Below are 25,074 nucleotides of genomic sequence, written 5' to 3'. Positions count from 1 at the left end.
ATAGTAATGCCCCTGTATTGCCCATGCCCCATAGTAATATCCCTGTAGTGCCCTTACAGTAATGCCCCTGTAGTGCTCATGCCCCCACAGTAATGCCCCTGTGGTAATGCCCCTGTAGTGCCCATGCCCCAATAGTAATGCCCCTGTAGTGCTCATGCCCCATTAGTAATGCCCCTTATTGCCTATGCCCCCATAGTAATGCCCCTGTGGTAATGCCCCTGCCCCCATAATAATGCCCCTGTAGTGCAGCTTATTAAAAAAAAAAATACTTACCTTGAACCCCGCTCCTGCATCCAGCGTCGCGTCCGGTCCGCCGGCTGCTCCTTGGAACTATGGGGGAGATGTCATGACGTCTCCCCCATAGTGCCCGTGGGGAGAGCCGGAAGCTGGAGTTCGGGAGAGAACTCCAGCCTCCGGCACCGGCTACACCGCGTCGCTGCAGAGAAGGAGCCGGGCGCCCGCTGGTAATAAATATTACCAGCGGACGTCCGGCTTGGAGCCTCTCTGCAGCGCCGGGCTGGAGGTCACTGGCACCAGGTACAGCGGATCACCCGGTGCACGTGCACCTCCAGCCCCCCCCTAGTTGTGGCCCTGATTTTACCCGCTATAATTCCCATCATCCACTACCACTCCCTGGCACTGCAGCTTACCCGCTATAATTCCCATCACCCACTATCAGTCCCTGTTCTGAGATGGTCAACGTACTCTGACGGTCACTGGTATGTTCTTGTATTTGTATTTTACAATATTGAATTGCTCCGGTACTTACATTTTCATCGCCGCAAGTCACAGCGAGTTAGATACTTAATTATCAGGGACCGTGAGTATTTGTAGTAAAGATGTATCAGAGATGTGACACTCATACAATCACTAATTAGTTGTACTTTATTTAGCATAATAGGCAGGTTCTGTAGCTGATACATGTGGTCCTTCAGCTGGAATAATTGCCCACTCCTGGGCTAGGGCTAATGGTGTTTTTTCCGGGGCCACTTTCAGTTCCCAGTCCGCCCCCGGCCTCTAACAGTCAGCGTCTCCTCAGCAGCCATCTTGTGCACAACGTTGCTTGGATCCGGGTGCAGCTGCTGGTGCTGTAGAAAACAGAGGTTATTCCGGCGCCTATTTAGAGAAGGTGCCACAGGTGTATGGTGATTGGCAACCTGCCTCTGTATACGATGTGGGCACAGTTTGATGATGGATGCAAGCCCTTGACTGGCACACTGTCTATAGGTGGGCTGAATAAAGTGCTGGAAGCAGCGTGAATACAGTCTGTGATTAGGGCGGGGCCTTAGGGTGGCTGTAGTACTATTGGCAGCCTGTAGGTGGTGTAGGCACATAGAATGTTGCGTGTTCCCAGGAACAGATGGTGGGCACAGGTGCAGGTAGGATGCCAGCTGATATAGGGGCAAATGCAGGGCAGCCCTGTTGGTAGAATGTGGACTGAAGCAGATGCAGTGAATACTGACAAAGCAGGCAGCTGGGGACTGGTACCATGCAGGACACACACACATTGTGAGTTGTGAGTACAGGATGCTGACATGTAAATGCTGGATGCTGATGGTAGCCAGCTGCAGAGTGCACCTGAATGCAGAGATGTGTAGGCAGAAGCACTAGTCCAGAGCACTTGAAAACTGCAGATAATGGGCACAGAATACACTGGTAATTGCAGGTAACAGGAGCTGGGAGCCGCTGCAGCCAGGAGCCAGGATACCGATCTCAGGGAGGAGTGTTGTTCATGCCAGTAGTGGAGGTTTAAATAGGGCGGTCCCAGAGCCTATTGGTTTGACAGGTCATGTGAGCATGACTGTAGGAATCTGGTAGGCCGATGTAGTCACATGATTTAATCCAAGATGGTGGCAAACATGCTCCGCTGTCGCGGGTACTACCAGGTGGGTTTTGTTAGGCTCACGTGTATTTGTGCCGGCCAGGGTCTCAGGAGCACAAAGCACGACCAGAAGGAACACGGATGGTGATGATATGTCTCCGCTGGACCCGCTAATGGGGGCTAAGATCCCGACGTGTGACGGGCACAGTGAGGGCGGCCGCCAGTGTCTTATATGGCATCGCTCTTCCTCGCTCTCTTTGTTGGTGTGCGAGAGGCCGCGTCACGAGGTGCATCACTAGTGGTCCTCGGCCGCCTCCTTCCTATAATACACAAGTATCAATTAGAGACATAGCAAGTGCGTTGTGCAAGGTGATCTTCCTATGGTTACTGACAGTTATCGGGTACATCACAGGACTTTATCACTGCTCAGCACATATAAGGTGATATATTACAGGATATAATGTTACCTATAATCATGTATTCAGGCCACTGGTGTCTGACTGTGAGGGTTGCACATACCCAGCATTTTCTATGTGTAACGTTATAATGTGACGTTATGCTGTGATAAATGGGCGTATGCCTCCTGCCCCTAAACTGTCACTTACCCAACGTCAGTGGTGTGATCTGTACAATGTGGCTCCTGTCCTGATTGGGGCCTATGTGCATTATTTGGATTTCCTTCCCCCGGGCAATGTATCAGGAAATTGCGGCATATAGTCACACTTAGGTGAGTACAGAGAGAGAACTCGGTGGTCTGAGCCCCAGAAGAGTCATTATGTTTCTTACCTTGGCGATGGGGTTCCCTCACTTTGCGGATTTCTCCCCCGCACAGCTGTTCGTGCAGTGACCACCATCTTGCCCTAGTAGATGGCGGCCGGTTATTCATCCGCTTTAAGTAGAGCTGGCATCGCATGCACTGCCACCAGTGTTTCTTCAGTGCCTCCTCTTCTGCGTAGAAGTCATGGTAGATCTAATCACATCGTAGAAATAAAACAAATTATAGATACAAATGGTGACATCATTTCACTGATTGCATGAAAACTCTAAAGTCTCCTGTCCTGTACATAATTACATACATGATAGGGATCCGCAGAATAATACAGGATAACATTATGCAGTGTAACATTAGAACGGGCAAATTAACGCTTAATGGGGTAAGTAACCTTATAGTAACGTGTGTGCCAGGCCTAAGGGTCACCAGGACTCCTGCCAATGTCTCACCACATACAGCTGGCTGGTATATAGCCTTATGGTAACATGTGTGCCAGGCCTAAGGGTCACCAGGACTCCTGCCAATGTCTCACCACATACAGTTGGCTGGTATATAGCCTCCTCTCTCCTCCCACATACACGGACCCTTAATGACTGACTATGTACTTACAGTAATGTTAGCACCAGTCAGGCTGTTTATACGCTCCATCTCCTTCACAAACTGCTCACCATGATGAGACGTGTCCCTTATTTGGGACACATACAGGAAGGCATGGATCATCTCATGTAGTAAGCTCTGCAATACACCAAATAATGGGCCTGTTATAGTAAGAATGATACAGACATTACACTCTCTTTGTTTGTTAAAAACGATTGAGGTTTATGTTTCCAGATGAGATGGAAAGAGACAAACACTGTACTATGTACTATTACATAATTGGTGAAAACTTTCAATTTTGTTTATTCTCAAAAATGTCCCTTCTTCTCCCCATTATCTCATTCCAATACTTCATTAGTATCAATGTTGTAAATTACTTTGACCCCCTGTGCATGGTAAGGGGGGGGGGGGCATGGAGGGAGGTGTGGGGGAGATATATGGGGAGGTCAGAGGGTCATCACACCCTAATTTCTATGAAATGATGGGATCCCTAAATATTTATCCCCTCTGAAAACACAACCTATAGTACCTCTACTAGTTTCCTCCTGGGCAGCTGCTCCAGGATGGGTTTGCTCAACCTGATGAAGCAGATTCCTCCAAACTCCTTTCCCTGGCGGCAGTATCCGGCCATTCTGGGGAGAGAACACAAATCGCACATGAGTAACATCCATGGTCTGATGCAATTACATACGAGGAGGTGAGAGATGACATTTGAGAGAAGAGGCTAACATTAGTGGCTATATAAATATGATCGTTATACGCACCCCACATAGATGGGACCAGCAGTGACTCTTACCCTCTTGGATGAGGGGGGCTGTTGCTGCCTGTGCTCCCAGTAACTGTACTGCAGGAGGAGAGGAAAAGGCAGTAGTTCTGCCCAGCCAGGTCCTGGCGCCTGCTCAATGGAGCTGGTAGGGGCCAGGACTGGCACATGCACAAAATGATGGCTTCTGGGGACTGCATCGGCTGCAGCTCCTAGAAGCCATATTGGGCTGACCGAAAGGCACCCACTGGAAGCACACGCTCTGCTAATCACAGCCTGCACTGGCAGTACCAGGGGGGTAAACACACCTCCCCCTGGGACTGCCAGTCCTGTGTGTGATTGGCAGATAGCTCTTCCAATTGGAAGCCACTGCCAGTCACAGTGTAGCCAGTGCAGTCACTCTCACTGGCTCGCTGAGGTAGTGGATTTTACTGGGGGGGAGCTGTGGTAAAATCCGCCACTGGATGTGACTGACGGCCGCCCAAAGGTGGGAAAAGCAGAAGCACTTGTTTTGGTTCTCCTGAAAATTATAAATGCATCATTTTGTTTTTGCCTTATGAAAAGTGTTCTCATGGGGCCCGGGGCCCCTAGACCCATTAATAACACAAACGCAACACACTGACAGCCGGAAACCTCTGCAGAATTGCGCTGTGCCTCTTCATGCCTCATCCTCACTGTCACAGGCTGGAGAAAAGTCTGCTCACCCAGAAGTCACATAGAACCTGAGTATATAGCGCGTGACACTTATTTAACTTACATGAAACCCCCACTGATCAGTTATTATGTAGGTTGGAGGGCCACACATAGATGTACAGTATAAAGATGTCCATCACTGCCCTATATGTGTAATGTGTACCAGGCAGCCACTTACAGATATATATCTTATTGTTATTAGTAACCATTGTTTATAGGTGACTGTAGAAATAACTGTTAATAAATAGGAATATCTTATAATAAACTGATCTGACAGTATCTACACTCACAGCTTCAGCCTAGAGCTCCACGCCACGGGTACATCAGCCAACTTCCCTCCGAAGTAAGCGTCATTGAACTCGGTAAAGAGTTCCTGGATGTCGGGGTTGGGATCTATCGATTCCCAAGCCTCGTCCATAATCGATAAAGACTCACTAACACCTCCAATCTCCTCAGTGTAGTCCAGCGCATTCAGTCCATCATCGGCCTCCATCTTCCTCCTTTGCCTAGAACTGATGGCTCAGTAACTGTCAGGTGCTTTGCATATAGGCCACAGCGCACGTGTCACAATGGCTGGGTTTATGATGCTTGTGCGGGTCACAATGGCTGGCTCCATGATGCTTGGGATGTTACTAATACCCATCCATCCATTTATTTATCTCTCCTAGGGCCCCCATTTACTAACGAGTTTTATCACCAAAACGAGTGATAAATGTCACTGTGTATGATAAATGGTGCTCCAGCCAATCACCTCCCAACTGTCAACAGTCAGAAAAATGACAGTTGGGAGCTGATTGGCTGGAGCACCGTTTATCATACACAGTGACATTTATCACTCGTTTTGGTGATAAAACTCGTTAGTAAATGGGGGCCCAGGTAGTACATCATTCCTTAAGTAGATTTAAACTACAGTAGTGTTTATTTAAGCATAATTACCAAAAATAATAGCAACGTTTGAGGCAGAATATTGTCCTTTGTCAAGAATGCTCATAGAAGTCCATAGGCTTCAGTAGCCAATTAACTCCATCTATAGAAACCTATGGGGCTGCTGCGGTGTGTGTGTATATATATATATATATATATTTATATATATTAGACAGTATAATGGCCCCGCCCCCACCTGAGAGCTCTCAGTGACTGTTAGACTGACATACAGTGAGGCCCCGCCCCCACCTGAGAGCTCTCAGTGACTGTTAGACTGACATACAGTGAAGCCCCGCCCATACCTGAGAGCTCTCAGTGACTGTTAGACTGACATACAGTGAGGCCCCGCCCCCACCTGAGAGCTCTCAGTGACTGTTAGACTGACATACAGTGAGGCCCTGCCCCCACCTGAGAGCTCTCAGTGACTGTTAGACTGACATACAGTGAGGCCCCACCCCCACCTGAGAGCTCTCAGTGACTGTTAGACTGACATACAGTGAGGCACCGCCCCCAGCTGAGAGCTCTCAGTGACTGTTAGACTGACATACAGTGAGGCCCCGCCCCCAGCTGAGAGCTCTCAGTGACTGTTAGACTGACATACAGTGAGGCCCCGCCCCCACCTGAGAGCTCTCAGTGACTGTTAGACTGACATACAGTGAGGCCCCGCCCCCACCTGAGAGCTCTCAGTGACTGTTAGACTGACATACAGTGAGGCCCCGCCCCCACCTGAGAGCTCTCAGTGACTGTTAGACTGACATACAGTGAGGCCCCACCCCCACCTGAGAGCTCTCAGTGACTGTTAGACTGACATACAGTGAGACCCCGCCCCCACCTGAGAGCTCTCAGTGACTGTTAGACTGACATACAGTGAGGCCCCGCCCCCAGCTGAGAGCTCTCAGTGACTGTTAGACTGACATACAGTGAGAAACAGATGAATAGGGAATGCGCTCTACCACGGTGGTCAGGTTATATTGGTAGCTGCTGAGTGTACGTACCTCACTATATATATGCACAAGGGTAGGTCTGGTCACTAAGCGCATACACTGGCCTGAAGTCTGAAAATAGATAGGAGCAAAGTGTATTCACGTGTTGCTGCGGGTATATAGTGAAAATCTGTACTATAAATAGATTTAAATATATACACGATATGTGTCTGGTACAAATCATTTTATTGAATCAATCAAAACAAATATAGATCAAATGTTCAAGGATAATACATCTATGATATAGGATAATACGTCTATGATATAGGATAATACGTCTATGATATAGGATAATACATCTATGATATAGGATAATACGTCTATGATATAGGATAATACATCTATGATATAGGATAATACGTCTATGATATAGACTACATGAATAAACATATATAAAAAAAATATTTTAAAAATATTTTAATACAATGGTGAATAAAGGAAGTCTGTGCAGCTGGATAAATGGGGTGCACACAGGGTCTGATTCAGAGCCGGACGCTATTTGCGCTCGCTCGTTCAGAAAAAGGGGGTGGCTATTCAAATGAACCGTTCGCTCTTTGCGGTCTGTTCACGCCTCCATGAATGAACGAGCGAACAAAACATGCGGTCGGTTTTTTTTAAAATACGCCCCCTGGCCGCTCGCATCATACGTCATGTCCGCTATTTATTAGATTAATCGAGTACATCGAACGGCGTCTGAACTGCTCGCTATTCTTGTGGTTGGTTTTTCCTACCGCAATGTTGCGAGCAGTTCTGACTATAAAATAACCAAGTGACGTGGTCAATGACGCTGCTGTATTAATTATGCACACCCTTAAAATGCCCGTTTTGACCTTTAGGCACGCCTGCGTTCTGATTTCAACTCCCCGTTTTCAAGCACCTTCCCCTGTTACCACCCACAAACGCCTCATCCTGTCACTCAAAATAGCAGGCATTCGCTATATTGCGAGCACACGATTTCTGGCCGCACTGAGTGGTTCGCACATGCGTACTAATACCCGTACGCATGCGCAGTTGTGCGAACATCGCTCGGAACGAGCGAGCGGCCGCTTACGAGCGGCTCTGAATGAGACCCATAATCTGCTCAATCAATCAAAAAAATATAAAAATGTAAGATGTAAACTAACTAAAGAGTCACAAACCCGCACTTCAGCGGCACTGACCGCGGACCCCACACACACCGATATCCTGATGTGAAGTGGGGACTACCAGTGTTAAGTAACAAGAGTCACAGGACTTTAGTCCATTCAGGACGCAACAAGAACCCTTTATCATTCTATGCTTATAGCCTCTATACAGGGCGAGTAAAACGCTATTCAGCGTATCTCCCTGTGCACAACAACATTGTGTTTTCTCACTAGTGTTTGTTTTATGTTATGTGTTGTAATATGTATACCGGTATTAGTCCCGCTTTTGATTGATTGTGCAGATTATGTGCACCCCATTTAACCAGCTACACAGAGGGCCTGATTCAGACCAAGTCGCAAGTGCTGAGCGCTCGCAACCGGGACGATGGCGGCCCACAGCGCATGCCTTGGACGGAGCTGGCTCCGTCGTGCGCATGCGCGAGACCCGGCTAGCGACGGGCAATCTGTCGCTCCGGGTCTCGCACCAAAGGGGACGGGCTGTCGATGTTGAGTGACAGCTCGCCTCCTTTGGTGGGCCGGCTGGGGGGGTGGCTGCCCAAACGGAGGTGTTCCCATGAGAACGCCTACCATTTGGGGGAGGCCCCACTGACATCACAAGTGATGGCAGTGGGAGAGCTTCCAGCTCTGTTGGAGCCGAAAGCTCTCTGGGGCTTGCGGCCACGAAACCCTACCACAAAGGTCTCGTCGCAAGCCCGATGGTCGCGATGGTCTTGACCATCGCGACCATCATCATGGACGCTTGCATTTGCTGTGGGTGGTCACCCACAGCCATGCGAGCGGCCAGGAGGCCACTCCAAAAAAAAAAAGCCCGGCCCTGATTCAAAGCGAGCGCTCTGTAAGAGCGTACGGCTCTGAATCAGGGCCAGTGTTTCTATCTCCTCAGCTCTGCTTGGTTGGCCTCAGCTGTTTTTTTTTTTTTTTTGCTCGGGCTCCGAACCCCGTTCCCTTAGCCCCACCCCCAATCCCGCCCCTTAACTATTCATATTAATAGTTTTTGCCATCAAATTCTTCTGATGCGATGGTTAGTTACCATTGCATCGAAAGATTCAATGGTGGAAGCACTGCCATCATATGATGGTGGGCTTCCGATGTCCATCCCTACTGCTAAACTGACATACAGTGAGGCCCCGCCCCGACCCCGGAGCTCTCAGTGACTGCTATGCTGACATACATTGAGGCCCCTCCGCCACCTCAGGGCTCAGTGACTGCTAGACTGACATACACTGAGACCCCACCCCATCCCAGAGCTCTCAGTGACTGCTAGACTGACATGCAGTGAGGCCCCTCCGCCATCTCAGGGCTCAGTGACTGCTAGACTGACATACACTGAGGCCCCGCCCCCATCCCAGAGCTCTCAGTGACTGCTAGACTGACATGCAGTGAGGCCCCTCCGCCACCTCAGGGCTCAGTGACTGCTAGACTGACATACAGTGTGGCCCCGCCCCCTCACAGACACAGCCAGCAGCACTGCCTGGATGCACAGGACTGAGGGGGACATGTATCAAACCTTCTACAAAGAGGGGATGTTCCCCATAGCAACCAATCAGTTTTTAGCTAGTATTTATCAAGTACATTCTATAAAATAATAGATAGAAGCTGATTGGTTGCTATGGAAAATGTCTTCCCTCTGTGGAAGGTTTGATACATTCAGAGTTGAAGAACTCTCTGCAGAACAGTCACCCCTTAGTGCTAAAGAGAGGCTGAAAATGTAAAGGATTGTTTTCAAATAAATCTTTATATTACATTGTATCAACCAGACACGTGCGTGTCACTGGCGTGTCCAAATCAGCGACTGTGTCTTTTGACACCGGTGGCCATGCTTAGATAGGAATTCTGCGCTCCATGGGGCTGCTTTATCTGAATCAGGCCCCTGTGTCTAATAATTGTAAGAATAATTTTGCGCACCGATGATCAGCCTTAATCTTACAGTCAGCTCTCGTCTATTGGACAGCTGGCCAATCAGATTTAAGGGTGGGGCTTAACATGTAGCGCCAGGGGACGGAGCGATTTTCCATGTCAGCGCCAGGTAAAAGCATTGTGGGGCTCTGTGTCTTCGATGGCATGGAATCATTGGATCTCCGCCATCAATCGCAAAACTATCAACCATCGGTGGTTATACATCGATGGTTCGTAATTGTCGATGGCCATCCCTAGTCTTCAGTACAAGCAGAGTCTTTCTGTACAGATGAGTGCAGACAGTCTGTGTGGACTGGAACGATGACGCTTGGCTGCGTGACCTATGACATCACGGCACCTCATATGTCACAGCCCAGGCCACGTATGAGTTGTTGGAAGAGCTCAGGGCTGCCCAGGCCAGGACAATGAGCTAGCACTGCCGTGACTGCGCCACTGCGAAGGACACCGCACCCGCTGTAAGTAATCGCAAAATCCAGGGATTGAAGCTTCAATTAAAATCCCGGACCTTTTGAGGTTAAATTCCGGGATCCCGCTGATCAGGATCCAGGGATTGGATTCCCTAGTTTTTACTGTTTCTGTACTATATAAGGTGCTGCTGACCCCTTGTGGCACCATATATAATAATAATAATAATATTGGATAATACTAACTTCAGCTTCTGTATGAAGCTGCTGTACTCAAAACTAACCACTAGGTGTCCTCCTGTCAGTTACACCCACTATAATTCCCATCACCCACTACCACTCCCTGGCACTGCAGCTTACCCGCTATAATTCCCATCACCCACTACCACTCCCTGGCACTGCACCTTACCCGCTATAATTCCCATCACCCACTACCACTCCCTGGCACTGCACCTTAAGGTGGCCATACACAGCACGATATACATGCCGATCCGACGGATCGGCACGATATAGGTGCTATATCGTGCCATGTATGGGCACGATATCGTACCTGATATCGTGCTGCGCGCTCCCGCGGGGTCGTACATCGCATCCCCAGGTCTTCCTGCAAAACCATCTGACCTGGGATGCGATGTACGATCGCATTCAAATGGTGGAGAGGGGAGCCGGCATATCGTTCGCTCTGCGGGGACCGCACGAATGTTGGCAGTGACAGCACGATCCGTCTGCTGATGGATTGGCAGTCGCACTACACAGTGCATCGCACCGTGTATGGCCAGCATTACCCACTATAATTCCCATCACCCATTACCACTCCCTGGCACTGCACCTCACCCGCTATTATTCCCATCACCCTCTACCAGTCCCTGTTCTGAGATGGTCAACGTACTCTATGGTGGTCACTGGTATGGTCTTGTATTTGTTATGTACAATATTGAATTGCTCCGGTACTTACATTTTCATCGCCGCAAGTCACAGCGAGTTAGATACTTAATTATCAGGGACCGTGAGTATTTGGAGTAAAGATGTATCAGAGATATAACACTCATACAATCACTAATTAGTTGTGTAGAGACAGCACATTATGACTTTATTTAGCATAATAGGCAGGTACTGTAGCTGATACATGTGGTCCCTCAGCTGGAATAATTGCCCACTCCTGGGCTAGGGCTAATGGTGTATTTTCTGGGGCCATTTTCAGTTCCCCGTCCGCCCCGGCCTCTAACAGTCAGCGTCTCCTCAGCAGCCATCTTGTGCACAACGTTGCTGGGATCCGGGTGCTGATGCTGGTGCTGTAGAAAACAGAGGTCATTCCGGCGCCTTTTTAGAAAAGGTGCCACAGGTGTATGGTGATTGGCAGCCCGCCTCTGTACACGATGTGGGTACAGTTTGATGATGAATACAAGCCCCTGACTGGCACACTGTCTATAGATGGGCTGAATAAAGTGCTGGAAGCAGTGTGAATACAGTCTGTGATTAGGGCGGGGCCTTAGGGTGGCTGTAGTACTGCTGGCAGCCTGTAGGTGGTGTAGTCACATAGAATGCTGCGTGTTCCCAGGAACAGATGGTGGGCAGAGGTGCAGGTAGGATGCCAGCTGGTATAGGTGCAAATGCAGGGCAGCCCTGTTGGTAGAATGTGGACTGAAGCAGATGCAGGGAATACTGACACAGCAGGCAGCTGGGGACTGGTACCATGCAGCACACACACTGTGAGTACAGGATGCTCACATGTAAATGCTGGATGCTGGTGGTAGCCAGCTGCAGAGTGCACCTGAATGCAGAGATGTGTAGGGAGAAGCACTAGTCCAGAGCACTTGAAAACTGCATATAATGGGCACAGAATACACTGGTAATTGCAGGTGACAGGAGCTGGGAGCCGCTGCAGCCAGGAGCCAGGATACTGATCTCAGGGAGGAGTGTTGTTCATGCCAGTAGTGGAGGTTTAAATAGGGCGCTCCCAGAGCCTATTGGTTTGACAGGTCATGTGAGCATGACTGTAGGAATCTGGTAGGCCGATGTAGTCACATGAATTTAATCCAAGATGGTGGTGAACATGCTTCGCTGTCGCGGGTACTACCAGATTGTTAGGCTCACGTGGAGATGTGCCAGCCAGGGTCTCAGGAGCACAAAGCACGACCAGAAGGAACATGGATGGTGATGATATGTCTCCGCTGGACCTGCTAATGGGGGCTAAGATCCCGATGTGTGACGGGCACAATGAGGGCGGCTGCCAGTGTCTTATATGGCATCTCCCTTCCTCGCTCTCTTTGTTGGTGTGCGAGAGGCCTCGTCACGAGGTGCATCACTAGTGGTCCTCGGCCGCCTCCTTCCTATAATACACAAGTATCAATTAGAGACATAGCAAATGCATTGTGCAAGGTGATCTTCCTATGGTTACTGACAGTTATCGGGTACATCACAGGACTTTATCACTGCTCAGCACATATAAGGGGATATATTACAGGATATAATGTTACACATAATCATGTATTCAGGCCACTGGTGTCTGACTGTGAGGGTTGCACACACCAAGCATTTTCTATGTGTAACATTATAATGTGACGTTATGCTGTGATAAATGGGCGTATGCCGCCTGCCCCCAAACCGTCACTCACCCAACATCAGTGGTGTGATCTGTACAATGTGGCTCCTGTCCTGATTGGGGTCTATGCAGTGTCGGACTGGGACATGAAGGGCCCACCGGGGCCCATGCTTAAGGGGTGTGGTCATCAACCAATGGGGGTGTGGCCAGCCACCACAGATACTTGGCTTACCATTAGGCAAATCTTGGTGTAGTTTCTATAGAAGAGAACCAAGCCCCCATGCTGATCAGTGGTCTTGCTCCACCAGGTATCTGTCTGTCTAATAGAGTAACAATCTATAATTTGAGGTCTGGAACCTGACACCAAGAGGAGGAGGTGGGACCACAGGTAGTGGGGCCCACCGGGGATTTCCCCTGTACCCCGTGGGCCAGTCCAACCCTGGGTCTATGTGCAGTATTTGGATTTCCTTCCCCATGGCAATGTATCAGGATATTGCGGCATATAGTCACACTTAGGTGAGTACAGAGAGAGAACTCGGTGGTCTGAGCCCCAGAAGAGTCATTATGTTTCTTACCTTGGCGATGGAGCTCCCTCACTTTGCGGATTTCTCCCCCGCACAGCTGTTCGTGCAGTGACCACCATCTTGCCCTTGTAGATGGCGGCCGGTTATTCATCCGCTTTAGGTAGAGCTGGCATCGCATGCACTGCCACCAGTGTTTCCTCAGTGCCTCCTCTTCTGCGTAGAAGTCATGGTAGATCTAATCACATAGTAGAAATGAAACAAATTATAGATACAAATGGTGACAGCATTTCACTGATTGCATGAAAACTCTAAAGTCTCCTGTCCTGTACATAATTACATACATAATAGGGATACGCAGAATAATACAGGATAACATTATGCAGTGTAACATAAGAACGGGCAAATTAACACTTAATGGGGTTTGTAGCCTTATGGTAATGTGTGTGCCAGGCCTAAGGGTCACCAGGAATTTTGCCAATGTCTCACCACATATAGCTGGCTGGTATGTAACCTTATGGTAACGTGTGTGCCAGGCCTAAGGGTCACCAGGACTCCTGCCAATGTCTCACCACATACAGCTGGCTGGTATATAGCCTCCTCTCTCCTCCCACATACACGGACCCTTAATGACTGACTATGTACTTACAGTAATATTAGCACCAGTCAGGCTGTTTACACGCTCCATCTCCTTCACAAACTCCTCCCCATGATGAGACGTGTCCCTTATTTGGGACACATACAGGAAGGCATGGATCATCTCATGTAGTAAGCTCTGCAATACACCAAATAATGGGCCTGTTATAGTAAGAATGATACAGACTTTACACTCTCTTTGTTTGTTAAAAACGATTGAGGTTTAGGTTTCCAGATGTGATCGAAAGAGACAAACACTGTACTATGTACTATTACATAATTGGTGAAAACTTTCAATTTTGTTTATTCTCAAAAATGTCCCTTCTTCTTCCCATTATCTCATTCCAATACTTAATTAGTCTCAGTGTTGTAAATTACTTTGACCCCCTGTGCATGGTGAGGGGGGGGGGGCATGGAGGGAGGTGTGGGGGAGATATATGGGGAGGTCAGAGGGTCATCACACCCTAATTTCTATGAAATGATGGGATCCCTAAATATTTATCCCCTCTGAAAACACAACCTATAGTACCTCTACTAGTTTCCTCCTGGGCAGCTGCTCCAGGATGGGTTTGCTCAACCTGATGAAGCAGATTCCTCCAAACTCCTTTCCCTGGCGGCAGTATCCGGCCATTCTGGGGAGAGAACACAAATCGCACATGAGTAACATCCATGGTCTGATGCAATTACATACGAGGAGGTGACAATTGAGAGAAGACGCTAACATTAGTGGCTATATAAATATGATAGTTATACGCACCCCACATAGATGGGACCAGCAGTGACTCTTACCCTCTTGGATGAGGGGGGCTGTTGCTGCCTGTGCTCCCAGTAACTGTACTGCAGGAGGAGAGGAAAAGGCAGTAGTTCTGCCCAGCCAGGTCCTGGCGCCTGCTCAATGGAGCTGGTAGGGGCCAGGACTGGCACATGCACAAAATGATGGCTTCTGGGGACTGCATCGGCTGCAGCTCCTAGAAGCCATATTGGGCTGACCGAAAGGCACCCACTGGAAGCACACGCTCTGCTAATCACAGCCTGCACTGGCAGTACCAGGGGGGTAAACACACCTCCCCCTGGGACTGCCAGTCCTGTGTGTGATTGGCAGATAGCTCTTCCAATTGGAAGCCAGTGCCAGTCACAGTGTAGCCAGTGCAGTCACTCTCACTGGCTCGCTGAGGTAGTGGATATTACTGGGGGGGAGCTGTGGTAAAATCCGCCACTGGATGTGACTGACGGCCGCCCAAAGGTGGGAAAAGCAGAAGCACTTGTTTTGGTTCTCCTGAAAATTATAAATGCATCATTTTGTTTTTGCCTTATGAAAAGTGTTCTCATGGGGCCCGGGGCCCCTAGACCCATTAATAACACAAACGCAACACACTGACAGCCGGAAACCTCTGCAGAATTGCGCTGTGCCTCTTCATGCCTCATCCTCACTGTCACAGGCTGGAGAAAAGTCTGCTCACCCAGAAGTCACATAGAACCTGAGTATATAGCGCGTGACACTTATTTAACTTACATGAAACCCCCACTGATCAGTTATTATGTAGGTTGGAGGGCCACACATAGATGTACAGTATAAAGATGTCCATCACTGCCCTATATGTGTAATGTGTACCAGGCAGCCACTTACAGATATATATCTTATTGTTATTAGTAACCATTGTTTATAGGGGACTGTAGAAATAACTGTTAATAAATAGGAATATCTTATAATAAACTGATCTGACAGTATCTACACTCACAGCTTCAGCCTAGAGCTCCACGCCACGGGTACATCAGCCAACTTCCCTCGTCATTGAACTCTGTAAAGAGTTCCTGGATGTCGGGGTTGGGATCTATTGATTCCCAAGCCTCGTCCACAATCGATAAAGACTCACTAACACCTCCAATCTCCTCAGTGTAGTCCAGCGCATTCAGTCCATCATCGGCCTCCATCTTCCTCCTTTGCCTAGAACTGATGGCTCAGTAACTGTCAGGTGCTTTGCATATAGGCCACAGCGCACGTGTCACAATGGCTGGGTTTATGATGCTTGTGCGGGTCACAATGGCTGGCTCCATGATGCTTGGATGTTACTAATACCCATCCATCCATTTATTTATGTCTCCTAGGGCCTCATTTACTAATGAGTTTTATCACCCAAACGAGTGATAAATATCACTGTGTATGATAAACGGTGCTCCAGCCAATCAGCTCCCAACTGTCAGAAAAATGACAGTTGGGAGCTGATTGGCTGGAGCACCGTTTATCATACACAGTGATATTTATCACTCGTTTTGGTGATAAAACTCGTTAGTAAATGGGGGCCCAGGTAGTACATCATTCCATAAGCAGATTTAAACTACAGTAGTGTTTATTTAAGCATAATTACCAAAAATAATAGCAACGTTTGAGGCAGAATATTGTCCTTTGTCAAGAATGCTCATATAAGTCCATAGGCTTCAGTAGCCAATTATCTCCATCTAATAGAAACCTATGAGGCTGCTGCGGTGTATTTATATATATTAGACAATATAATGGCCCCACCTCCACCTGAGAGCTCTCAGTGACTGCTAGATAGGGATGGACATCGTTGGTCGATGTTTACAGACCATCGTTGTCTTTCTTGTGATGGTATTGTTTTCACCATTCGATGGCAGCATTACAATGTTTGCTGCCATCAAATGGTAATCATTCAATGCTATATCGATGGTGGCTTTTTTATTTAAAAACCAAAAGCTATGCCTCCCATGGCTGCTGTGTGCGGTGTCTCTGCATGTAATGATCTCCATGGCTCATGCTGCTGGGATCATTGGAGGCTGTCCCTAACTGCCTCAGATGTGACCCTCAGTCCCTCCCCTCTCTGCTAGAGAAGATTGGCTCTCTGAGACAGTGAGAGCCAATCAGTGTTCAGCCCTGGTCCTGCAGCAGAAGCAGTCATTCATTCATATTAATAGTTTTTGCCATCAAATTCTTCTGATGCGATGGTTAGTTACCATCGCATCAAAAGATTAAATGGTGGAAGCACTGCCATCATATAATGGAGGGTTTCCGATGTCCATCCCTACTGCTAAACTGATATACAGTGATGCCCCGCCCCCACCCCAGAGCTCTCAGTGACTGCTAGACTGACATACAATGTGGCCCAGCCCCCACCCTAGAGCTCTCAGTGACTGCTAGACTGACGTACAATGTGGCCCAGCCCCCACCCCAGAGCTCTCAGTGACTGCTAAACTGACATACGGTAAAGACTAGTTCCACTTCAGTTATTGTATCTGGAAGTGACGTGACTGAGGGTGGAAGTGTAGTTTCCTGCCCACACAGTGCACCAAAAAAAGAAAGTTAACCCCTCGCGGGCTCGCTTCGCTCGCCACGCTTCGGGCACGGAGGCTCGCTACGCTCGCCACATGGTTATATTCCCCCTCTATGCCCACTTGGATTGTAAGGAATGACGTTGGACACTGCTGATGACATCATGATCAATCTACGGAAGGGGATCTAGCTGTTACCACTGACATACAGTATGGCCCCGCCCCCTCACAGACACAGCCAGCAGCACTGCCTGGATGCACAGGACTGAGGGGGACATGTATCAAACCTTCTACAAAGAGGGGATGTTCCCCATAGCAACCAATCAGTTTTTAGCTAGTATTTATCAAGTACATTCTATAAAATAATAGATAGAAGCTGATTGGTTGCTATGGAAAACGTCTTCCCTCTGTGGAAGGTTTGATACATTCAGAGTTGAACAACTCTCTGCAGAACAGTCACCCCTTAGTGCTAAAGAGAGGCTGAAAATGTAAAGGATTGTTTTCAAATAAATCTTTATATTACATTGTATCAACCAGACACGTGCGTGTCACTGGCGTGTCCAAATCAGCGACTGTGTCTTTTGACACCGGTGGCCATGCTTAGATAGGAATTCTGCGCTCCATGGTGCTGCTTCATCTGAATCAGGCCCCTGTGTCTAATAATTGTAAGAATAATTTTGCGCACCGATGATCAGCCCTAATCTTACAGTCAGCCTAGTCTATTGGGCAGCTGGCCAATCAGATTTAAGGGTGGGGCTTAACGTGTAGCGCCAGGGGACGGAGCGATTATCCATGTCAGCGCCAGGTAAAAACATTGTGGGGCTCTGTGTCTTCGATGGCATGGAATCATTGGATCTCCGCCATCAATCGCAAAACTATCAACCATCGGTGGTTATACATCGATGGTTCGTAATTGTCGATGGCCATCCCTAGTCTGCAGTACAAGCAGAGTGTTTCTATACAGATGAGTGCAGACAGTCTGTGTGGACTGGAACGATGACGCTTGGCTGCGTGACCTATGACATCACGACACCTCATATGTCACAGCCCTGGCCACGTATGAGTTGTTGGAAGAGCTCAGGGCTGCCCAGGCCAGGACATTGAGCTAGCACTGCCGTGACTGCGCCACTGCGAAGGACACCGCACCCGCTGTAAGTAATCGCAAAATCCAGGGATTGAAGCTTCAATTAAAATCCCGGACTTTTTGAGGTTAAATTCCGGGATTCCCTAGTTTTCACTGTTTCTGTACTATGTAAGGTGCTGCTGACCCCTTGTGGCACCATATATAATAATAATAATAATAATAATATAATATTGGATAATACTGACTTCAGCTTCTGTATGAAGCTGCTGTACTCAAAACTAACCACTAGGTGTCCTCCTGTCAGTTACACCCACTATAATTCCCATCACCCACTACCACTCCCTGGCACTGCAGCTTACCCGCTATAATTCCCATCACCCACTACCACTCCCTGGCACTGCACCTTACCCGCTATAATTCCCATCACCCACTACCACTCCCTGGCACTGCACCTTACCGCTATAACTCCCATCACCCACTACCACTCCCTGTTACTGCACCTTACCCGCTATAATTCCCATCACCCACTACCACTCCCTGGCACTGCACCTTAAGGTGGCCATACACAGCACGATATACATGCCGATCCGACGGATCGGCACGATATAGGTGCTATATCGTGCCATGTATGGGCACGATATCGTACCTGATATCGTGCTGCGCGCTCCCGCGGGGTCGTACATCGCATCCCCAGGTCTTCCTGCAAAACCATCTGACCTGGGATGCGATGTAAGATCGCATTCAAATGGTGGAGGGGGGAGCCGGCATATCGTTCGCTCTGCGGGGACCGCACGAATGTTGGCAGTGACAGCACGATCCGTCTGCTGATGGATTGGCAGTCGCACTACACAGTGCATCGCACCGTGTATGGCCAGCATTACCCACTATAATTCCCATCACCCATTACCACTCCCTGGCACTGCACCTCACCCGCTATTATTCCCGTCACCCTCTACCAGTCCCTGTTCTGAGATGGTCAACGTACTCTATGGTGGTCACTGGTATGGTCTTGTATTTGTTATGTACAATATTGAATTGCTCCGGTACTTACATTTTCATCGCCGCAAGTCACAGCGAGTTAGATACTTAATTATCAGGGACCGTGAGTATTTGGAGTAAAGATGTATCAGAGATATAACACTCATACAATCACTAATTGGTTGTGTAGAGACAGCACATTATGACTTTATTTAGCATAATAGGCAGGTACTGTAGCTGATACATGTGGTCCCTCAGCTGGAATAATTGCCCACTCCTGGGCTAGGGCTAATGGTGTATTTTCTGGGGCCATTTTCAGTTCCCCGTCCGCCCCGGCCTCTAACAGTCAGCGTCTCCTCAGCAGCCATCTTGTGCACAACGTTGCTGGGATCCGGGTGCTGATGCTGGTGCTGTAGAAAACAGAGGTCATTCCGGCGCCTTTTTAGAAAAGGTGCCACAGGTTTATGGTGATTGGCAGCCCACCTCTATACACGATGTGGGCACAGTTTGATGATGAATACAAGCCCCTGACTGGCACACTGTCTATAGATGGGCTGAATAAAGTGCTGGAAGCAGTGTGAATACAGTCTGTGATTAGGGCGGGGCCTTAGGGTGGCTGTAGTACTGCTGGCAGCCTGTAGGTGGTGTAGTCACATAGAATGCTGCGTGTTCCCAGGAACAGATGGTGGGCAGAGGTGCAGGTAGGATGCCAGCTGGTATCGGTGCAAATGCAGGGCAGCCCTGTTGGTAGAATGTGGACTGAAGCAGATGCAGGGAATACTGACACAGCAGGCAGCTGGGGACTGGTACCATGCAGCACACACACTGTGAGTACAGGATGCTCACATGTAAATGCTGGATGCTGGTGGTAGCCAGCTGCAGAGTGCACCTGAATGCAGAGATGTGTAGGGAGAAGCACTAGTCCAGAGCACTTGAAAACTGCATATAATGGGCACAGAATACACTGGTAATTGCAGGTGACAGGAGCTGGGAGCTGCTGCAGCCAGGAGCCAGGATACTGATCTCAGGGAGGAGTGTTGTTCATGCCAGTAGTGGAGGTTTAAATAGGGCGCTCCCAGAGCCTATTGGTTTGACAGGTCATGTGAGCATGACTGTAGGAATCTGGTAGGCCGATGTAGTCACATGAATTTAATCCAAGATGGTGGTGAACATGCTTCGCTGTCGCGGGTACTACCAGATTGTTAGGCTCACGTGGAGATGTGCCAGCCAGGGTCTCAGGAGCACAAAGCACGACCAGAAGGAACATGGATGGTGATGATATGTCTCCGCTGGACCCGCTAATGGGGGCTAAGATCCCGACGCGTGACGGGCACAATGAGGGCGGCTGCCAGTGTCTTATATGGCATCTCCCTTCCTCGCTCTCTTTGTTGGTGTGCGAGAGGCCTCATCACGAGGTGCATCACTAGTGGTCCTCGGCCGCCTCCTTCCTATAATACACAAGTATCAATTAGAGACATAGCAAATGCATTGTGCAAGGTGATCTTCCTATGGTTACTGACAGTTATCGGGTACATCACAGGACTTTATCACTGCTCAGCACATATAAGGGGATATATTACAGGATATAATGTTACACATAATCATGTATTCAGGCCACTGGTGTCTGACTGTGAGGGTTGCACACACCAAGCATTTTCTATGTGTAACATTATAATGTGACGTTATGCTGTGATAAATGGGCGTATGCCGCCTGCCCCCAAACCGTCACTCACCCAACATCAGTGGTGTGATCTGTACAATGTGGCTCCTGTCCTGATTGGGGTCTATGCAGTGTCGGACTGGGACATGAAGGGCCCACCGGGGCCCATGCTTAAGGGGTGTGGTCATCAACCAATGGGGGTGTGGCCAGCCACCACAGATACTTGGCTTACCATTAGGCAAATCTTGGTGTAGTTTCTATAGAAGAGAACCAAGCCCCCATGCTGATCAGTGGTCTTGCTCCACCAGGTATCTGTCTGTCTAATAGAGTAACAATCTATAATTTGAGGTCTGGAACCTGACACCAAGAGGAGGAGGTGGGACCACAGGTAGTGGGGCCCACCGGGGATTTCCCCTGTACCCCGTGGGCCAGTCCAACCCTGGGTCTATGTGCAGTATTTGGATTTCCTTCCCCATGGCAATGTATCAGGATATTGCGGCATATAGTCACACTTAGGTGAGTACAGAGAGAGAACTCGGTGGTCTGAGCCCCAGAAGAGTCATTATGTTTCTTACCTTGGCGATGGGGCTCCCTCACTTTGCGGATTTCTCCCCCGCACAGCTGTTCGTGCAGTGACCACCATCTTGCCCTTGTAGATGGCGGCCGGTTATTCATCCGCTTTAGGTAGAGCTGGCACCGCATGCACTGCCACCAGTGTTTCCTCAGTGCCTCCTCTTCTGCGTAGAAGTCATGGTAGATCTAATCACATAGTAGAAATGAAACAAATTATAGATACAAATGGTGACAGCATTTCACTGATTGCATGAAAACTCTAAAGTCTCCTGTCCTGTACATAATTACATACATGATAGGGATAGGCAGAATAATACAGGATAACATTATGCAGTGTAACATAAGAACGGGCAAATTAACACTTAATGGGGTTTGTAGCCTTATGGTAATGTGTGTGCCAGGCCTAAGGGTCACCAGGAATTTTGCCAATGTCTCACCACATATAGCTGGCTGGTATGTAACCTTATGGTAACGTGTGTGCCAGGCCTAAGGGTCACCAGGACTCCTGCCAATGTCTCACCACATACAGCTGGCTGGTATATAGCCTCCTCTCTCCTCCCACATACACGGACCCTTAATGACTGACTATGTACTTACAGTAATATTAGCACCAGTCAGGCTGTTTACACGCTCCATCTCCTTCACAAACTCCTCCCCATGATGAGACGTGTCCCTTATTTGGGACACATACAGGAAGGCATGGATCATCTCATGTAGTAAGCTCTGCAATACACCAAATAATGGGCCTGTTATAGTAAGAATGATACAGACTTTACACTCTCTTTGTTTGTTAAAAACGATTGAGGTTTAGGTTTCCAGATGTGATCGAAAGAGACAAACACTGTACTATGTACTATTACATAATTGGTGAAAACTTTCAATTTTGTTTATTCTCAAAAATGTCCCTTCTTCTCCCCATTATCTCATTCCAATACTTAATTAGTCTCAGTGTTGTAAATTACTTTGACCCCCTGTGCATGGTAAGGGGGGGGGGGCATGGAGGGAGGTGTGGGGGAGATATATGGGGAGGTCAGAGGGTCATCACACCCTAATTTCTATGAAATGATGGGATCCCTAAATATTTATCCCCTCTGAAAACACAACCTATAGTACCTCTACTAGTTTCCTCCTGGGCAGCTGCTCCAGGATGGGTTTGCTCAACCTGATGAAGCAGATTCCTCCAAACTCCTTTCCCTGGCGGCAGTATCCGGCCATTCTGGCGAGAGAACACAAATCGCACATGAGTAACATCCATGGTCTGATGCAATTACATACGAGGAGGTGACAATTGAGAGAAGACGCTAACATTAGTGGCTATATAAAATAAATATGATCGTTATACGCACCCCACATAGATGGGACCAGCAGTGACTCTTACCCTCTTGGATGAGGGGGGCTGTTGCTGCCTGTGCTCCCAGTAACTGTACTGCAGGAGGAGAGGAAAAGGCAGTAGTTCTGCCCAGCCAGGTCCTGGCGCCTGCTCAATGGAGCTGGTAGGGGCCAGGACTGGCACATGCACAAAATGATGGCTTCTGGGGACTGCATCGGCTGCAGCTCCTAGAAGCCATATTGGGCTGACCGAAAGGCACCCACTGGAAGCACACGCTCTGCTAATCACAGCCTGCACTGGCAGTACCAGGGGGGTAAACACACCTCCCCCTGGGACTGCCAGTCCTGTGTGTGATTGGCAGATAGCTCTTCCAATTGGAAGCCACTGCCAGTCACAGTGTAGCCAGTGCAGTCACTCTCACTGGCTCGCTGAGGTAGTGGATTTTACTGGGGGGGAGCTGTGGTAAAATCCGCCACTGGATGTGACTGACGGCCGCCCAAAGGTGGGAAAAGCAGAAGCACTTGTTTTGGTTCTCCTGAAAATTATAAATGCATCATTTTGTTTTTACCATTTGAATAGTGTTCTCATGGGGCCCGGGGCCCCTAGACCCATTAATAACACAAACGCAACACACTGACAGCCGGAAACCTCTGCAGAATTGCGCTGTGCCTCTTCATGCCTCATCCTCACTGTCACAGGCTGGAGAAAAGTCTGCTCACCCAGAAGTCACATAGAACCTGAGTATATAGCGCGTGACACTTATTTATCTTACATGAAACCCCCACTGATCAGTTATTATGTAGGTTGGAGGGCCGCACATACATGTACAGTATAAAGATGTCCATCACTGCCCTATATGTGTAATGTGTACCAGGCAGCCACTTACAGATATATATATATTATTATTATTATTAGTAACCATTGTTTAAAGGGGACTATATAAATAACTGTTAATAAATAGGAATATCTTATAATAAACTGATCTGACAGTATCTACACTCACAGCTTCAGCCTAGAGCTCCACGCCACGGGTACATCAGCCAACTTCCCTCCGAAGTAAGCGTCATTGAACTCTGTAAAGAGTTCCTGGATGTCGGGGTTGGGATCTATTGATTCCCAAGCCTCGTCCACAATCGATAAAGACTCACTAACACCTCCAATCTCCTCAGTGTAGTCCAGCGAATTCAGTCCATCATCGGTCTCCATCTTCCTCCTATGCCTAGAACTGATGGCTCAGTAACTGTCAGGTGCTTTGCATATAGGCCACAGCGCACGTGTCACAATGGCTGGGTTTATGATGCTTGTGCGGGTCACAATGGCCGGATGCATGATGCTTGGATGTTACTAATATCCATCCATCCATTTATTTATCTCTCCTAGGGCCCCCATTTACTAACGAGTTTTATCACCCAAACGAGTGATAAATATCACTGTGTATGATAAACGGTGCTCCAGCCAATCACCTCCCAACTGTCAACAGTCAGAAAAATGACAGTTGGGAGCTGATTGGCTGGAGCACCGTTTATCATACACAGTGACATTTATCACTCGTTTTGGTGATAAAACTCGTTAGTAAATGGGGGCCCAGGTAGTACATCATTCCATAAGCAGATTTAAACTACAGTAGTGTTTATTTAAGCATAATTACCAAAAATAATAGCAACGTTTGAGGCAGAATATTGTCCTTTGTCAAGAATGCTCATAGAAGTCCATAGGCTTCAGTAGCCAATTATCTCCATCTAATAGAAACCTATGAGGCTGCTGCGGTGTATTTATATATATTAGACAATATAATGGCCCCACCTCCACCTGAGAGCTCTCAGTGACTGCTAGATAGGGATGGACATCGTTGGTCGATGTTTACAGACCATCGTTGTCTTTCTTGTGATGGTATTGTTTTCACCATTCGATGGCAGCATTACAATGTTTGCTGCCATCAAATGGTAATCATTCAATGCTATATCGATGGTGGCTTTTTTCTTTAAATACCAAAAGCTATGCCTCCCATGGCTGCTGTGTGCGGTGTCTCTGCATGTAATGATCTCCATGGCTCATGCTGCTGGGATCATTGGAGGCTGTCCCTAACTGCCTCAGATGTGACCCTCAGTCCCTCCCCTCTCTGCTAGAGAAGATTGGCTCTCTGAGACAGTGAGAGCCAATCAGTGTTCAGCCCTGGTCCTGCAGCAGAAGCAGTCATTCATTCATATTAATAGTTTTTGCCATCAAATTCTTCTGATGCGATGGTTAGTTACCATCGCATCGAAAGATTAAATGGTGGAAGCACTGCCATCATATAATGGAGGGTTTCCGATGTCCATCCCTACTGCTAAACTGATATACAGTGATGCCCCGCCCCCACCCCAGAGCTCTCAGTGACTGCTAGACTGACATAAAATGTGGCCCCGCCCCCACCCTAGAGCTCTCAGTGACTGCTAGACTGACATA

At 48.3% G+C, this 25,074-nt stretch overlaps 3 protein-coding genes across 3 annotated transcripts; all 3 read right to left on the bottom strand.

The window, feature by feature from the left end:
* Nucleotides 1-2,050: 2,050 nt before the first annotated feature.
* On the bottom strand, nucleotides 2,051-5,140 carry LOC148542250 (DNA-dependent metalloprotease SPRTN-like). Its single transcript, XM_088469337.1, has 5 exons — nucleotides 4,938-5,140; nucleotides 3,721-3,823; nucleotides 3,204-3,329; nucleotides 2,609-2,792; nucleotides 2,051-2,142 (listed from the first exon to the last, which is right to left on the bottom strand). Exons 1-5 carry the CDS (start codon nucleotides 5,138-5,140, stop codon nucleotides 2,051-2,053), a joined length of 708 nt encoding a protein of 235 aa, XP_088325463.1.
* A 7,118-nt stretch (nucleotides 5,141-12,258) lies between these two features.
* LOC148542249 (DNA-dependent metalloprotease SPRTN-like) lies at nucleotides 12,259-14,386 on the bottom strand. Its single transcript, XM_088469324.1, has 4 exons — nucleotides 14,249-14,386; nucleotides 13,733-13,858; nucleotides 13,138-13,321; nucleotides 12,259-12,350 (listed from the first exon to the last, which is right to left on the bottom strand). The coding sequence occupies exons 1-4, from the start codon at nucleotides 14,384-14,386 to the stop codon at nucleotides 12,259-12,261; spliced, it is 540 nt and encodes a 179-aa protein (XP_088325450.1).
* Nucleotides 14,387-20,422: 6,036 nt separating this feature from the next.
* On the bottom strand, nucleotides 20,423-23,835 carry LOC148542248 (DNA-dependent metalloprotease SPRTN-like). Its single transcript, XM_088469313.1, has 5 exons — nucleotides 23,633-23,835; nucleotides 22,413-22,515; nucleotides 21,897-22,022; nucleotides 21,302-21,485; nucleotides 20,423-20,514 (listed from the first exon to the last, which is right to left on the bottom strand). Exons 1-5 carry the CDS (start codon nucleotides 23,833-23,835, stop codon nucleotides 20,423-20,425), a joined length of 708 nt encoding a protein of 235 aa, XP_088325439.1.
* Between the last annotated feature and the right edge of the window lie 1,239 nt (nucleotides 23,836-25,074).

This window comes from Taudactylus pleione, unplaced genomic scaffold (genome assembly GCF_031769625.1).
Source record: "Taudactylus pleione unplaced genomic scaffold, aTauple2 ptg000013l, whole genome shotgun sequence".
NCBI lineage: Eukaryota > Metazoa > Chordata > Amphibia > Anura > Myobatrachidae > Taudactylus > Taudactylus pleione.
The sequence above is the reverse complement of the archived record's forward strand: the minus strand, read 5'-3'. Positions and strand labels throughout refer to the sequence as shown.

Excerpts from the sequence above, each read along its gene's own strand:
- LOC148542250 (XM_088469337.1), bottom strand. The coding sequence starts at position 5,140 with ATGGAGGCCGATGATGGACTGAATGCGCTGGACTACACTGAGGAGATT. Across the intron at positions 3,824-4,937 it reads TGGAGCTCTAGGCTGAAGCT|AATGGCCGGATACTGCCGCC; the intron begins GTGAGTGTAGAT and ends TTCTCTCCCCAG. Across the intron at positions 2,143-2,608 it reads GAGGGAACCCCATCGCCAAG|GAAGGAGGCGGCCGAGGACC; the intron begins GTAAGAAACATA and ends TGTGTATTATAG.
- LOC148542248 (XM_088469313.1), bottom strand. The coding sequence starts at position 23,835 with ATGGAGACCGATGATGGACTGAATTCGCTGGACTACACTGAGGAGATT. Across the intron at positions 21,486-21,896 it reads TGACTGGTGCTAATATTACT|ATCTACCATGACTTCTACGC; the intron begins GTAAGTACATAG and ends CTATGTGATTAG. Across the intron at positions 20,515-21,301 it reads GAGGGAGCCCCATCGCCAAG|GAAGGAGGCGGCCGAGGACC; the intron begins GTAAGAAACATA and ends TGTGTATTATAG.
- LOC148542249 (XM_088469324.1), bottom strand. The coding sequence starts at position 14,386 with ATGTTACTCATGTGCGATTTGTGTTCTCTCCCCAGAATGGCCGGATAC. Across the intron at positions 13,859-14,248 it reads CCAGGAGGAAACTAGTAGAG|AGCTTACTACATGAGATGAT; the intron begins GTACTATAGGTT and ends GGTGTATTGCAG. Across the intron at positions 12,351-13,137 it reads GAGGGAGCTCCATCGCCAAG|GAAGGAGGCGGCCGAGGACC; the intron begins GTAAGAAACATA and ends TGTGTATTATAG.